This window comes from Pan troglodytes, chromosome 23 (genome assembly GCF_028858775.2).
Source record: "Pan troglodytes isolate AG18354 chromosome 23, NHGRI_mPanTro3-v2.0_pri, whole genome shotgun sequence".
Classification (NCBI taxonomy): Eukaryota; Metazoa; Chordata; class Mammalia; order Primates; family Hominidae; genus Pan; species Pan troglodytes.
In genome coordinates, this window is record NC_086016.1 from 32,445,589 (window position 1) to 32,459,532 (window position 13,944).

General features: G+C 51.7%; 1 protein-coding gene across 3 annotated transcripts in view; it reads right to left on the reverse strand.

Moving 5' to 3' along the window:
- The window catches only part of TBC1D10A (TBC1 domain family member 10A), a 34,916-nt gene extending 23,112 nt beyond the window's left edge, over positions 1-11,804 (reverse strand). Inside the window, exons 1-2 of one of the 3 annotated variants that reach the window (XM_063808137.1) lie at positions 11,408-11,468; positions 10,808-10,906 (exon numbers count right to left, since the gene is read on the reverse strand). Coding sequence is in view for 2 of the 3 variants with exons in the window: in XM_016938952.3 (XP_016794441.1) it covers positions 11,509-11,717 (209 nt within the window). In the remaining variant the exon portion in view is untranslated. Of the gene's footprint in view, positions 1-10,807; positions 10,907-11,407; positions 11,469-11,508 lie in introns of those variants that run through there. The other 2 variants (XM_016938952.3, XM_016938953.4) reach the window with 2 other exon arrangements.
- Between the last annotated feature and the right edge of the window lie 2,140 nt (positions 11,805-13,944).

A 13,944-nucleotide genomic window follows, 5' to 3' on the forward strand; every position in this document is an offset into this window, starting at 1 on the left:
TCCTGCCTAACCTCCACGGTCGTGGGGTAGGTTGGAAGAGCACGTGAGGGAAGCCAGATTTTCACCCCAAAGCTGCATTGCTCCCTTACCATTATGCTAAATGTCTGAGGTAAAATCTCAGAGGGTAATTTACACTCGAATTGTGAGAGCCGCCATGTTCCACAGAGCCCTTACTTTGTGACAGACACTGTGCTGGGTGCTTTACCAACAACATCTCCCTTAATCCTAATAATACTCCTGCTCCCAATGCCACTGCCACACCCAGCTAATTTTTTTGTATTTTTAGTAGAGATACGGTTTCGCTATGTTGCCCAGGCTGGTCTTGAACTCCTGGACTGAAGTGATCTGTCCACCTTGGCCTCCCAGAGTACTGGGATTATAGGCGTGAGCCACAGTGCCCAGCCTAGGTTCTCTTTTTTTGTGAAGCCAAGCGAAGATGAAAGGGAAAGCAGCAGCATTCTCCAAAAGTGGCTGGCCGCGGAAGATCGCTTCTGGACTCACAGTGTCCAAGGTCCAAAGCACTGAGTAGGGACAGGAGTTCTCCAAACTTATGCTCCTTCACTGGGTCACTCACGACCCAGCTACTCCTGCCTTGTCTTGGGGTACATATGAGGAGCTGTGTGTGGAGTCCTGGGACAGGAATTGTGTCATCCATCATGACAACTTAGCAACAAAAACAACCTGAAAAGCCTGGTAGGAGAAGTGCAGACACTTGGGGCTGGGCTGAAGTCCTAAGACTGGGACAGGAAGGGGAGGAGGAGAGGCCACACAGTGGTCACCAACTTTGGTAAGATGGGAAATTAGGAAGGAGGAATGCTGGGTGCCAGGCCCTGTTCCATCACTTGCTCACCCTTGGTTTCCTTATCAGGAAACAGGGTAAAATAATAGCCTACCAATTTCCCATTGCTCCTATAAGGGTTACTGAGAGGCAGTGGAAATGAAAGCACTTTGCAGACTAAAGAGCTAGATAAATCAAAGCATCCCTTGATTTGATTACATTCCCAAAGTCCTGAGGGACACCGATCCTGCACACAAAGAGAAGTCCAGTCTGGTACGGTAGTTCATGCCTCTAATTCCAGCACTTTGGGAGGCAGAGGCAAGAAGATCACTTGAAGCCAGGAGTTTAAGACCAAGCTGGGCAAAAAAGTAAGACCCTGTCTCAATCAATCAATCAGAGAGGTCCTCTCACAAGAGGAACAGAGCATGCTGGGAGCAGTGGCTTCTGTGGCATGTGCCATGGTGACTCCCCTGAACTTGCGTGGTACCACATAGAGAACTTCTCAAAGCACTGTTTTTGTTTTTGTTTTGAGATAGGGTCTCCGTTGCCCAGGCTGGAGTGCAGTAGTGCAATAATGGCTCACTGTAGCCTTGATTTCCCAGGCTCAAGTGATCCTCCTACCTCAGCCTCCCAAGTAGCTGGGACAACAGGTGCGCACCACTATGCCCAGCTAATTTTTAAATTATGGGATGTAGAGATGGGGTCTCCCTATGTTACTCAGGCTTCAAAACACTTTTCATATACTCCACGGTCAGTCTCAGGATGTCAGATGTAGCTGTCTTCAACACCATCCCACTAAAGCTGCCTTAGTTGGCTGGCACAGTGGCTCATGCCTATAATGTAAGCACTTTGGGAGGCTGAAGAGGGAGGATCGCTTGTGCCCAGCAGTTTGAAACCAGCCTGGGCAACATAGTGAGACTCTGTCTCTACAAAAAGTAAAAAAAGTAGCCAGGCATGGTGGCTTCAGCCTGTAATCCCAGCTACTCAGGAGGCTGAGGTGGGAAGATCGCTTGTGCCTGGGAGGTTGAGGCTGCAGTGAGCTGTGATTGCACCACTGCATTCCAGCCTGGGTGACAGAGCCAGACCCTGTCTCTTAAAAACAAACACACATACACACACACATACAAACTGCGTAGTTTTTATGTGGGGAAAACCGAGGTTAAAAAGATTAAGCAACTTTTGACCGGCATGGTGGCTCATGCCTGTAATCCCAGCATTTTGGAAGGCCAAGGTGGGTGGATCACCTGAGGTCAGGAGTTTGAGACCAACCTGGCCAACATGGCAAAACCCCGTCTCTACTAAAAATGCAAAAATTAGCTGGGCATGGTGGTGGGCACCTAAAACCCCAGCTACTCGGGAGGCTGAGGCATTGAGAATCGCTTGAACCGGAAGGCAGAGGCTGCAGTGAGCCAAGACCAATTGTGCCATTTCACTCCAGCCTGCGCAAAAGAGCAAAACTCCATCTCAAAAAAACAAAACAAAACAAAACAAAACCAAGATTAAGCAACTTTCTCAAGGTCACACAGCTAGTTAGTGGCTCAGTAAGGCATAGGGTTAAGGTCTCCAGATCTCCGTTCAGCAGTATTTGTTTACACTATGCTCCTAATCCAATTATCTCATTTGATCCTCACAATCCTTTGTATACAACCACACCTGGTAACTTCTTTCTCTTTTTAAAATTTTTTTTAGAAATGGGGTCTCGCTCTGTCACCCAGGCTGGAGTGCAGTGGCACAATCACAGCTCACTGCAGCCTCAAACTCCCAGGCTCAGCCTCAGCCTCCGTAGTAGCTAGGACTACCGGCACGTGCCACCATGCCCAGCTAATTTATTTTTTAGAGACAGGGTCTCACTATGTTGACCAGACTGGTTGAAACTACTTGTTTAATGTCTGATTTCCCTGTGAGGGCAAGATCAGGTCTATATCCTGAGCCTAGCACAGGGCTACACATATAGTAAGTGCTGGGTGAAAAAAACTGGAAGCATTAGCCCCATGGTTGGGTGAGGGATGTGCCTAAGTCACATATTACAAAGGTCAGTGGTGGAGCCATCACTGACACTCTGACCCTGTGCCTGGTTCAGAGCCCTTTCTCAAACACTAGCCTAAAATCCACATTTCCAGCCAGAATCTCTCATCTCCGGATGCCACTGGTGGTGCCCCTTGTAAGTGCTGAGGGGTTTGCCTTCTCACAGGTTTTGTCCCAGCCAAGGCACCACCTCTAAGAACAGAATAAAGGTGCTAGGTGAGGTCAAACAAGCCTCCAGTTGCCAAGTGCCTCCCCTTGATCAGTGTATGCTGTGTCCAAAGGCCCAAACCCACCCTTCCCAGTTGCCATACCACCCTAAGGTAGGTTTTCCATGTCCTCAGGCCCCAGTCCTCTCTTCTGGTTCTCCTTGCATCCTTCCTTATCATCCAATATGTCTGCCAGGCAGAGACCAGGAAGCTCAACACCGCTTATCCTATTCCTTCCCCAACCAGGTCAGCCAACCCACTCTCCTGCTGGAAGGAGACAAAGAACCCCTTGATGTGCCCTGGGCAAGCCAGCCATACCAGGCACCTTGGGGAGCCCAGAGCTGTGACAACGCAGAGTCACAGCAGCCCACTGCCCTCTTCAGAGGAAGGCCACAGCTGGCCTTGCTTCCCTGTAGCCAGAGGGCTCCAGAATGGACTCTGTAAGAGGCCAAAGCCACTTCAGCTAGTCCAGAGCCTTCCTACCTCTCCATCAGCCCACATGGCAGTCATGAACCAAGCCCTAATGATTTGCCAGCCTCTTTATCCTCACTGCTCCAGACCTCTTCCAGGTCTCACCACAGCCCTTTTAGGCCATCCTTGATTCTCCCAACAGGTCTCACTGCCTGCAGTCCAGCTCCTCTTTATGCCGTCTTCCATGCCAGACCTGGACTAACTTTTATGCAACACAGGAGGCCTCAGCCTGACATTCAAGGCTGGACTCAGACCGCCCAACCCATTTCCTGGACTAACTTTTATGCAACACAGGAGGCCTCAGCCTGACATTCAAGGCTAGACTCAGACTGCCCAACCCATTTCCCTAACCTACCCTTGCTTCGTATCATTCTACTGCCTCCCGTTCTTCTTGTCGTATCATCCTACTGCCTCCCGTTCTTCTTGTCATCTCTGCTCTTGGCACACATGCTGAAATGACTGCTTTTGGGAGGGACTTTGCACATGGGCCCCCTCTCATCCAATGGACTGCCTGCTTTGCCTCTTCTGAAGCCTGGATCAAATGCTACTACTTTCTAGGCTCCTGTAGGTGGGGCTGGCTGCTTTTTCCTCTGTACTCCCAGAGCAACTGCATGCCTCAATGACAGCCTTCATCACTCAACACTGGAAAGATTTGTCTGTGGTTCTATTTTTCAGCAAGTCTGTGAGTGCCTTGAGGGCAATAAAACACAGACATCTTGTTCAGTTCTATATCTCTTGTCCAAATCACAGGGTCTGACAGAGTAGGTGCTCAATAAATGTGTGGTAAATAAGCTCACTGCTAAGATGGATAAGCTGGCAAAAGTAAGCCTTGGTTTGCTCTCCCAGGCTGCTGGGTCTGCTGAGTATTTCTCTACCTGAAGAGGTGTTGAGTGCTAAGCTATGGCAGCCTCTGAAGACCTGGACAGGGCACAGAATGGAGTAGGGTAGGGTAGGGGGAGGAGAGACGGGAAATGGAAGGATGAGACAGAGAAAGCCAAAGTTGGCAGCTGCCCTGAAATCCTAGGTGGGGGCTTCTAAGCTGGTTAAGTATCAGGAGCATTGACTTGCCAGTGGGGTGGCCAGTACAGTGTTCTCCCTGCTGGAGAGGGTCTCTGGGCCCAGGATTGCGGCAATAGATTTACCAGGGGCAGACTAATCAGTTAAAGGAGGCCTCCTACCCCTCAAGTGTACTGTCTGCAGGATAAAGTGATCGGTTAGGACAATGGATGGATGATGGCAGGGCTCTGCTCTAGTCGGCAATGTATCCTGAGCCTGTAGGCTCAATTACCTCGACTGAGGAAGAGAAAGGGGAAGAGAATGGTCAGTGCTACGTAGCTAGAGGAGCACTGGGTGACAGTCGGAGGACCTGGGATCCCTCTCTGGTCTGGCTCCACAGTTCACTAACAGCAAGAGTTCTCCAACCTTCAGATTCCTCACCGGTACAAGCAACATAATCCCTGCCTCATCTACAAAGTAACACTTCTTCCAAAAGGCACAGACTAGATATCAAAGTCAAATGGCCATTATGCAGCATGTTGGGGTCAAGACCAATGCAATCCGGACTCTGGCCTATGGGAGGACTAAATCAGGCCTGATCTGGCCATGCTTCCAGGACCTCTCCAAGGATTTTCCTCCCTGTGCCTTTCTCCTGCTTGACGGCCATGACCTTTCCCTGTACTGAGACCTGCTCTGCCCTCCATACTGGAAGGGGGAGGCAGCCAGATTCCTGCTAACTCCTGCCCTGGGTGTAGGGACCTCAGGGACCTTAGGGACTTAGGGACAGTAAGCACCTGGCACCCTGCCTGCTGCCACCTTAGCAAGGTGTAGTCACTACTGGATGCAGTGTCAAGAAACAGGTTCTGGTCGCAGTTCTGCCATTTACCAGCTGGCAAACCTTGGGCACTTTTTCCTCGGTCTTCAGTACGCTCATCCACAGAATGGGGATAATCACCCCTCTCAGGGGAAGTAAGGATTCATCATGGGTTAGGGTTCATTCCTGCCCACAGGGGCTGGGCCTCACTGACACTCATCATTATAGCCAAAGATGGGAAGTAGAAAATGAAAAGATAGAACCACAAGCTGCTCCAGTCTTTAAGAGGGAGAAGAACATTCACTGAGCACCTACCCTGTATTAGTTCATTTAAACCTCAGAATGATCCTGCAAAGTCAGTGTTATCATAACCATTCTGCAGGTGAGAAACTGAGGCTCAGAGAAGTGAAGCAACATGTCCAAGATCACACAGCCAGCCAGATTCTGGCACTTGTGTGAGGAGGGAGCACACAGTACCTTCTCTTGCCCACCTCGATATAAACAGATTGGGTGGCTGGGCCACAGCCAGGCCTCACTGCCCCTTGGGAGGTCCTGTTTCAGGCCCAGATGCTGGTAGGACAAAACATCAAGTAGGTGCTACCATCTTATCTCTTTCCCACAGCTTAGAGTTTCCCAGCAGGCGGACACTCAGGCACCTTCCCAGGGTAGCAGCTGGTGTGCCGGCTCCCTCCTTTACCAAGTCAGGTCTTGTCTGAGGACCTAACACTCACAGGGCCACCAAACCGGATTTTCCTTCGAGGCTAAGAAGGAAAAAATGAGAGAAAATGGGAGGGCCTGCAGTCTAGAGTCACAGCCCAGGGCCCCATATGTACAAATGCCTCCTTCCAGATGGGCCACCCAGGGACCACCCCAATGCCAGCTCCATGCTCTCCTGGGATCTGTAACAGCTCAAGAAAAGTAGATGCTCTGAGTTTACTAACTAGAGAATAAGGCAAGGAGTCAGAATCTGGCCTGCCAGGAGGGCCCTGACCCCACTCCAATAAAAACTGGCACACAATAAACTATAGGGATGCCAATTAAGCCAGTTCTATGATTTCCAAAGTTGGCTAGTAATGAAAGGCCCAGGGAATGAGAACTAAAGAAGGCAATACTGCTATTCCAGATGTTTCTCCCTGGGCCCAGCTCAGATCCCTTGCTCTCATAACAGGAAGCCAACACCCATGGGATCCCAAAGAGCATAGCTCCTCACCTCATTTGGCCTGCAGACTGGGCGGACTGAGGCTGGATGGGAAGCTCTCAGCCTCAGGAGGCCAGACCTGACAATCACATAGGAAAAGGAGAAGAAGGTCAGGGACCATCTCTCTCAGGTCACCTCCCTCGGGCCAGGAGACCTGGTATAAAACTTGTATCCTTCTTTCCCTTCCCAACCACTTCCTCTATGCTACAGAAGGGCCACCAAACAAGTCTGTTCTTCCTGCTCCAAAGTGACAGGAGGGGTATCATCACTCCTCCCACCCTTCCCTGCTGAAAACATCTTTTTCCTCAACTGGTCCTGGGCTTTTTTTTTTTTTTTTTTTTTCTTTGAGACACGGTCTGTCTCACCCAGACTGGAGTACAGTGGCATGATCTCAACTCATTACAACCTCTGCCTCCCAAGCTCAAGCGATTCTCCTGTCTCAGCCTCCTGAGCAGCTGGGATTATGGGTGTGAGCCACTACCGCCTGGCTAATTTTTGTATTTTTAGTAGAGACGGGGTTTCACCATGTTGGCCAGGCTGGTCTCAAACTCCTGACCTCAAATGATCTGCCCACCTCGGCCTCCTAAAGTGCTGGGATTACGGCGGTGAACCACTGCACCCGGCCCTTCCTGGGCTTCAATGCCCCACTCGGTCTCCAGCCAAGCCAGAAGAACTAATGCTGTCGGCACTCTGATCTATGCCTATGCCACCCACAGGATCATTTACTGGCAAGCTGCTTTCTTGTCTGTGGCTACTACTCAAAAACAGACAGGGACCATCTCAGTCTCACTAAAGGTTCCCTGCGGAGTAGGCTCAAAAGACAGACAAGGTGAAGAAATGGAAAGGCCTAGGACTGGGAATCAGGAATTCCAGGTTTCTCACAGGCCTCCAGTTTATCCATCTGTATGCTGATGGCCATCTCTAAGGTCACTTTCAGCTTTTTTTTTTTTTTTTTTTTTTTTTAGGCAAGGTCTCCCGGGCTGGAGTGTAGTGGCGTGATTTCAGCTCACTGTAACCTCCACCTCCCTGGGCTCAAGCAGTCCTCCTACCTCAGCCTCCCAAGTGGCTAGGACTATAGGTGCATGACACCACACCCAACTAATTTTTGTATTTTTTGTAGAGATGGGGTTTCACCATGTTGGCCAGGCTGGTCTTGAACTCCTGGGCTCAAGCGATCGCCTGCCTCAGCCTCCCAAAGTGCTGGAATTACAGGCGTGAGGCACAGCACCTAGTCTTTTTTTTTTTTTTTTTTTTTTTTTTTTTGAGACAGGGTCATGTTCTGTCTCAAGAAAGAGCTGGGTGGAGCACAGTGGCACCATCTTGGCTTACTGCAACCTCCACCTCCTGGGCTCAAGAGATCCTCCCACCTCTCAGCCTCCCAAGTAGCTGGGATTACAGGTGCCCACCACAATGCCCAGCTAATTTTTTGTATTTTCTTGTAGAGATGGAGTTTCACCATGTTGCCCAGGCTGGTCTCGAATTCCTGAACTCAAGGAATCCACCTGCCTCAGCCTCCCAAAGTGCTGGGATTATAGGCGTGAGCCACCATGCCCTGCCACTTTCAGCTTCCTGACTTGAAATATCTCCCCGCAAATAAGTATTAATTACTCCACCGCAGGCCTGAGGAGAAAAAGGTGAATGAGCCTCTTCCCAGTCCTGAAGCTAATCAGTCTAATGAACTGGTAATGACAACATATTCTTATCCTTCTGGGCCACTTCTATTAGCCTCATATACTGCTGAGAGAGTCGAAAGTGCTGAGCTAAGTCAGGGAAGGTAAGAGCAGGCAGGTGACTGCTAAGACACTTCTGTTCTACCTGTCTGACACCTGATATCCTGCAGGGACGAAAGGCCATATTTATGGATGGTGAAGGCAGTGGAAACTGTACTGACCTGGGAGTCAGAAACCCTAAGTCCAAGTCCTAGTTCTGCCACTAATATGCTGTGATCTTAAGAAAGTTACTCTTCTCTCTGGGCCTCAGTTTCCTCATCTATGTAAGTAAGGGCTGAGCTGGTCAATCTATTAAGATCCCTTACAGGCCAGGCATGGTGGCTCATGCCTGTAAACCCAGCACTTCGGGAGGCTGAGGCGGGTGGATCGCCTGAGGTCAGGAGTTCAAGACCAACCTGGCCAACATGGTGAAACTCCATCTCTACTAAAAATATGAAAAATTAGCCAGGTGTGGTGATGGGTGCAATCTCTGCCTCCCAGCTACTCAGGAGGCTGAGACAGGAGAATCACTTGAACCCGGGAGGCAGAGGTTGCAGTGAGTCGAGACTGCGCCACTGCACTCCAGCCTGGGTGACAGAGCGAGACTCCGTCTCAAAAAAAAAGATCCCTTACAGTGCAGTCTATGGTTTTTTTAATCTACTCATGCCATGTAGCTAATAGTCACCTCAGTAAGGTAGCCTGTGACCTGCTTTCTTACCCCCAGGCCTGGCAACTTCCACAACCAAAATGTCTTAAGACAACCTTTGGCCCAGGGTAGCTGAAATGGACCTTTAATCTGGAGTCAGAGTCCCCACCATCTCCACAGTACCCATGAGGGCTAACGTTTCACTTCTCTAGCATAGAACATGGACTCCTAGCCTTCAACCACGAGACTGGGTTCAGGGCGGTCACCCTGAAACTTTCCATAACTTCCCCTCTATGGCCTTGGGCAGGGACTTACTCTTGGCTTTTTTGAAACCACAATATAAATTAAGTAGGGAACATCGAAGCTTTCAGATACCAGAGATTTTAGGTTGACTGACAGGCTCCAGAAAGTGAGGGAAGGAGAGAGGACTGGAGCTGGGATCCCACCTCAGCCCCAGCCCTACAGACAGCAGCCATGTAGAGGGTGTCTGCAGAGCCACATCCCGGGTTTGTGGTTGTGGGGTAAGAAAGACAGATGTCTGGCTGCCTGGTTGGGGACTACAGCCAAAGGGAGGTGCTTCCACTGGGGCCTCACTCTGCCCACAAATACCAGAGATATGCCCTCATTTTTCTCTTCATTTCTCAGACCCTTAGAAGGAAAGAAAGAAAACTAACATTTTCTGGGCCGCTACTTGTGACAAGCGCTGTGCCAGGCACCTTCACGTATCATATACTCACTTAACCCCCAGAGTAATGTTGGGAAGTGGGTGTTACTGTCGCCCTTTACAGTGAGTAAACAGGCTCAGAGATTCAGGATCTTGCCCAAGGTCACAAAGCTAGCAAGTGTAATTCCTAAGTTTGGCCTTTTCCTAATATATCACATTGCTCTGCACCCCAAGATCTGGTTGATTGCCTGATAAGCATGTAGTAGGAACTCTCATGCCCTAGCATTCTCCCACAAATCTGAGCTCTTCCTTCCAAGGTCCCATAAATGCAACTGAGAACTCCTTTCCTAGATCTCAAGACCACACACCTCCCTGGGTCCTAATCCCAGGTGACTGCTCCTCAATTCAAAACACTCCAGGTCCCCACTAAGTTCTGACAAGTGAATCCCTGGGGAACTGTGACAAAGCATCAGTCAGGGTGAGGGTTCAGAATGAGGGGTGCTCTCTCTGAGTCCTGGACTAAACCTAGCCTGCTGTGAGCCAGTAGGGAGATACTGGAGGAGACAGATCCAGTGGGTGAGAGGGAACTCCCCTTAGGGGAGGGGCCTGGATTTCTCCCAGGAAGAAGGAGCCCTGGTGAATAAGAGGCTTTAGGGCTGGGGAAAATCCCGGAAGTGACAGGGGTTCTTAGACAGTTAAAGCGCTTCCATAAGTCATGAGAGTCTGGGGTGACCTTGGACAATCTCAATTGGTCAGAGAAAGGGAGAAAGGATATTCTCTGGAGTAGGGTCATGGCAGGGCCCCAGGAGCTCCTACTGGTGATTGGGATGGAAAGCACACATCAGGAGGGAGTCTTGTCAGTTCTGTGCACAACACTGGTCTCACGTGACAGGACAGCTGGGATGAGAGTAGGGTATGGAGTCCATCTTTCCTAAGGGGACCGCCAGCCTGTACACATGATCTCTGAGGCCTGGGCTCGGGGGATTCTGTGGGGCAACATGGGGCCCAGCTTGGAGGCAAGGTGCTGTTCCACTGCCCCACATTTCTCTGCTAGCTGGGTGTCTGGGTGCTCTCGGGATAGGACATCGGGGGGTGCTAATATGAGCAGGGACCCTGCTGTCTCCCTGCCTGCCCCCGTCCCACGCCCAAGATCTGCCCTTGGGAAGAGGCGCATACATACACAGGACATACACAGAGCCCATCTACTGGCTCCTGTGGCTGCTGGAGCTGATGGTCTGTCCTAGTGGTGGGGCTCCCTGTCGCCCTGTACGTGCTGGGAAGGGGGAGAGTACCTGCCCACCTGTTGCCAGTGCCAGTGGAGGAAGCTGTGTATGAGGGGGTAGGGGGCCCTTCTCCGACGCTTCCATGAGGAGAAGGGACTGTCTGTCCCAGGATGGAGCTGAGGGGAGGGAGGTGACCAATGTCTGTCCATCCAGAGGTCTGTATGCCTCGAGGAAAGGGTCAGTCGTTCCTGGGAAGGGGTGGGGGCGGGGCAGTCAGTCCTGAAGTCGGTCTGAGGTCTCCTGGTGTGGGGGCAGTGAGGCGGGGAGACAAGGGCGTCTGTGGGTTTGTGGGAGGGGGAAAGATGGAGAATACGTGTCTATGGAGGGGGGCGCCAGCCATCTGGGAGCCTGTCGGGGTGGCAGAAACAATCATCCCTAAGGACTTGGCGGCAGGGGTGGGTTTGGGGCAGTCTGTCATTCTGTTCCACGGCTGGAAGGAGGGCACAGTCGGTCCTTCCTGGGAGCGGGTCAGTCTGTCCGGAGGGTGGAGGTGGCGGGTGGAGGTGTGGGCCCGTCCGCCCCCTCGGTCGGAAGTAGGACTGCGAAGGGGGCGGGTCTAGGAAGGCAGGGGTGGTGGGGGTGGGGCAGGGGAGGGAACGGGGATTAGTGGTCCCTGCCTGGGAGGGGGACGTGTCGGCAAGTCCCGAGGGCGCCTCCGTCCGTGTCGAGGCCCCTCGCGTGGGTACCGCGCTCAGTCCCGACCCCCGGCGCTACTCACGCGCCCTCGGCGCCCTGCGAGCCCACGATGAAGCCGAACTTGTCGATGCGGCGCTCGGCGAAGCCGTTGGCCTCCGAGTCGGACCCGAGAGAGCTGAGTTCGTCGGTGGTTGCGGCGTCGGGGCCCTGGGCCAGGCTCTCCCGGGTTCCCGACAGGCTTTCCCCGGCCGCGGGCGCGCGCGGCCCATTCTCTCCGTTGCTCTTCGCCATCCCGGCCGCGCCCGCCGCCTGAGCTCCAGCGGCCACCTCAGCCTCCCGGCTGCCGCCGACGCCCCGCCCACGCGCGGCGCCTATTGGCCGCCGCAAGGCCGGGGGGCGGGGCTCCAGGCCCACCCGGGAGCTCTCCCCCCACGCCCAATGGGCGCCGCGGACCCCGGGCCCCGCCCACCTTCCCCCGGCGGGCGCCAACAAGCCCGAAGTGAGGGGGCGGGGCAGCCGTCACCGCAGCCCTCCCCGCCCTCCTCCGGGCTGCCAATCACAAGAACTCACCTGGACGAGCTCGGGCCTTTCCGGGTTGGTCCCACGCGGCGCCTGTCACCTACTGCAGAGCGCGAGCCGGAGGCCCAGGGCTTCCTCCATGGATTCCTCATCTGCCTCCTGAGCCCCGCTCCTTGCGAGACCCCAAGGACGTGGTAGGGATTGTTTGCCCCATTCATTTATGAGGAACTCTGAGGAGGCCCAAGTGAGTTCAGGGACGCAGAGCGGCTTAAAGGCCCAGCCTGAGCCAGAAGTCTGGCAGTCCCATTGCACTCACTGCTTCTGGGGCTTTAAATTACCTCGTGAGACCTAATTATTAATAATCACCAGCGTTTACTGAGCCACGCACGCCCGAAGCTCTACCTACTTTCTCCTGTAGTCTTTTCCACAGCAGTTTTATGGAACATAAACATACCATAAATTCACGTTTAAAGTGTACAATGATTTTTAGCATATTTACAGAGTTGTGCAGCCATCACAACATTCTAATTTTAGAACATTTTCATCACCCCAAAAAGAAACTCCTACCAATTAGCAGTCACTCCGCATCCTGGCTCCCCCAGTCCCTGGCAACCACTAATCTGCTTCCTGTTTCTATAGATTTCCCTTTTCTGGATATTTCATATAAATGGAATTATACAGTATATGGCCTTTTATGTCTGGATTCTTTCTCTTGAACATTTTCAAGTTTCATCCACATTGTAGCATGTATCAGTGCTTCTGGATTCACATCTGCCCCAGGTATGTCTGACTCCACCCCTCCCTTTCCTGGGATAGGCCCACACCGCCATGAAAGACCTATACTGCCCCTCCTGGGAGCTGGGACTATACCAGATTTTGTTTTTCCATTCATCAGTGATGGTCATTCGCGTGTTTCTAGTTTTTAGCCATTATGAATAATGCTGCTCTGACCATTCAGGTACAAGCTTTTGTGTGGGGGCCTATGTTTACATTTCTCTTGGATAGATAAGGAAGAGTGGAATTGCTGGGTCATATGGCAACTGTTTAACCTTTCGAGGAACTGGCAAACTGTTTTCCATATTGGTTGCAACATGTCTTGTAATCTCTTAGCAATGAGGTATACACCATTATTAGTCCCATTTTACAGTTAAGGAGACTGAGGTAAAGTCAGGTAAAGTCAGTTGCCTAAGGTCCCAGAATTAGCTGTGAATATAGCCAGGATTCGAACTTAGCTCTTACCAACTGCCTATATTTGGAGGGATGGGCCGATTTTATCTATATGGGCTTAGCCCCAAGCAGCTGATTTCTGACCCTAGAGATTGTCAACTCTTGGATCTATAATATAATGATAGCTCCTCGCTTATGTCTAGTACTTTATGGTTTACAAGTCACAGTATATTGTCATCTGACACTCCCTGCAGATCTGTGGGAGAGACAGGCCTAGAGAGGGGAAGGGACTGGAAGACTCAGACCTGGCTGCAGGGCCTGGGACAGACTATTCAGGGCCCCAAGGCAAGCCCCAAGAGGGGGTCTTGAGCCTTGAGTGATTTCACCTTGATGCCATGTGGCCTGGACATTCTTGATGGCGTCATTGTACAATCCTCACATTCCATGAGCTTCTGGCTTTCCATAAACAAGGCAAGAACAGACATGGGAGTGGGCACAGGCTATTTTGGTCTTAAACCCTCAGTCTAGGAGGATGTTCCTTCTCTTCAGTGACTCCAGACAGTGGTGGGCTCCTGGTCCCAGCTCCCACGAGGGGCGGTATGGGTCTTTCATGGTGGTATGGGCCTATCCCAGGAAAGGGAGGGGGAGGAGCCAGACATTCCTGGGGCAGATGTGAAGCCTCAAGTACAGCAAAGAAAAGTATCCACGACCCTTTGACTTCATGATTCTATCCCTAGGGTTATATCCCAAACATGTTCTTACTCAGCTCTGTGAGGGCACAAATATAGAGACGTTCACCCAGGGATATTTGGGGAGGGGGCAGATTAGAGAC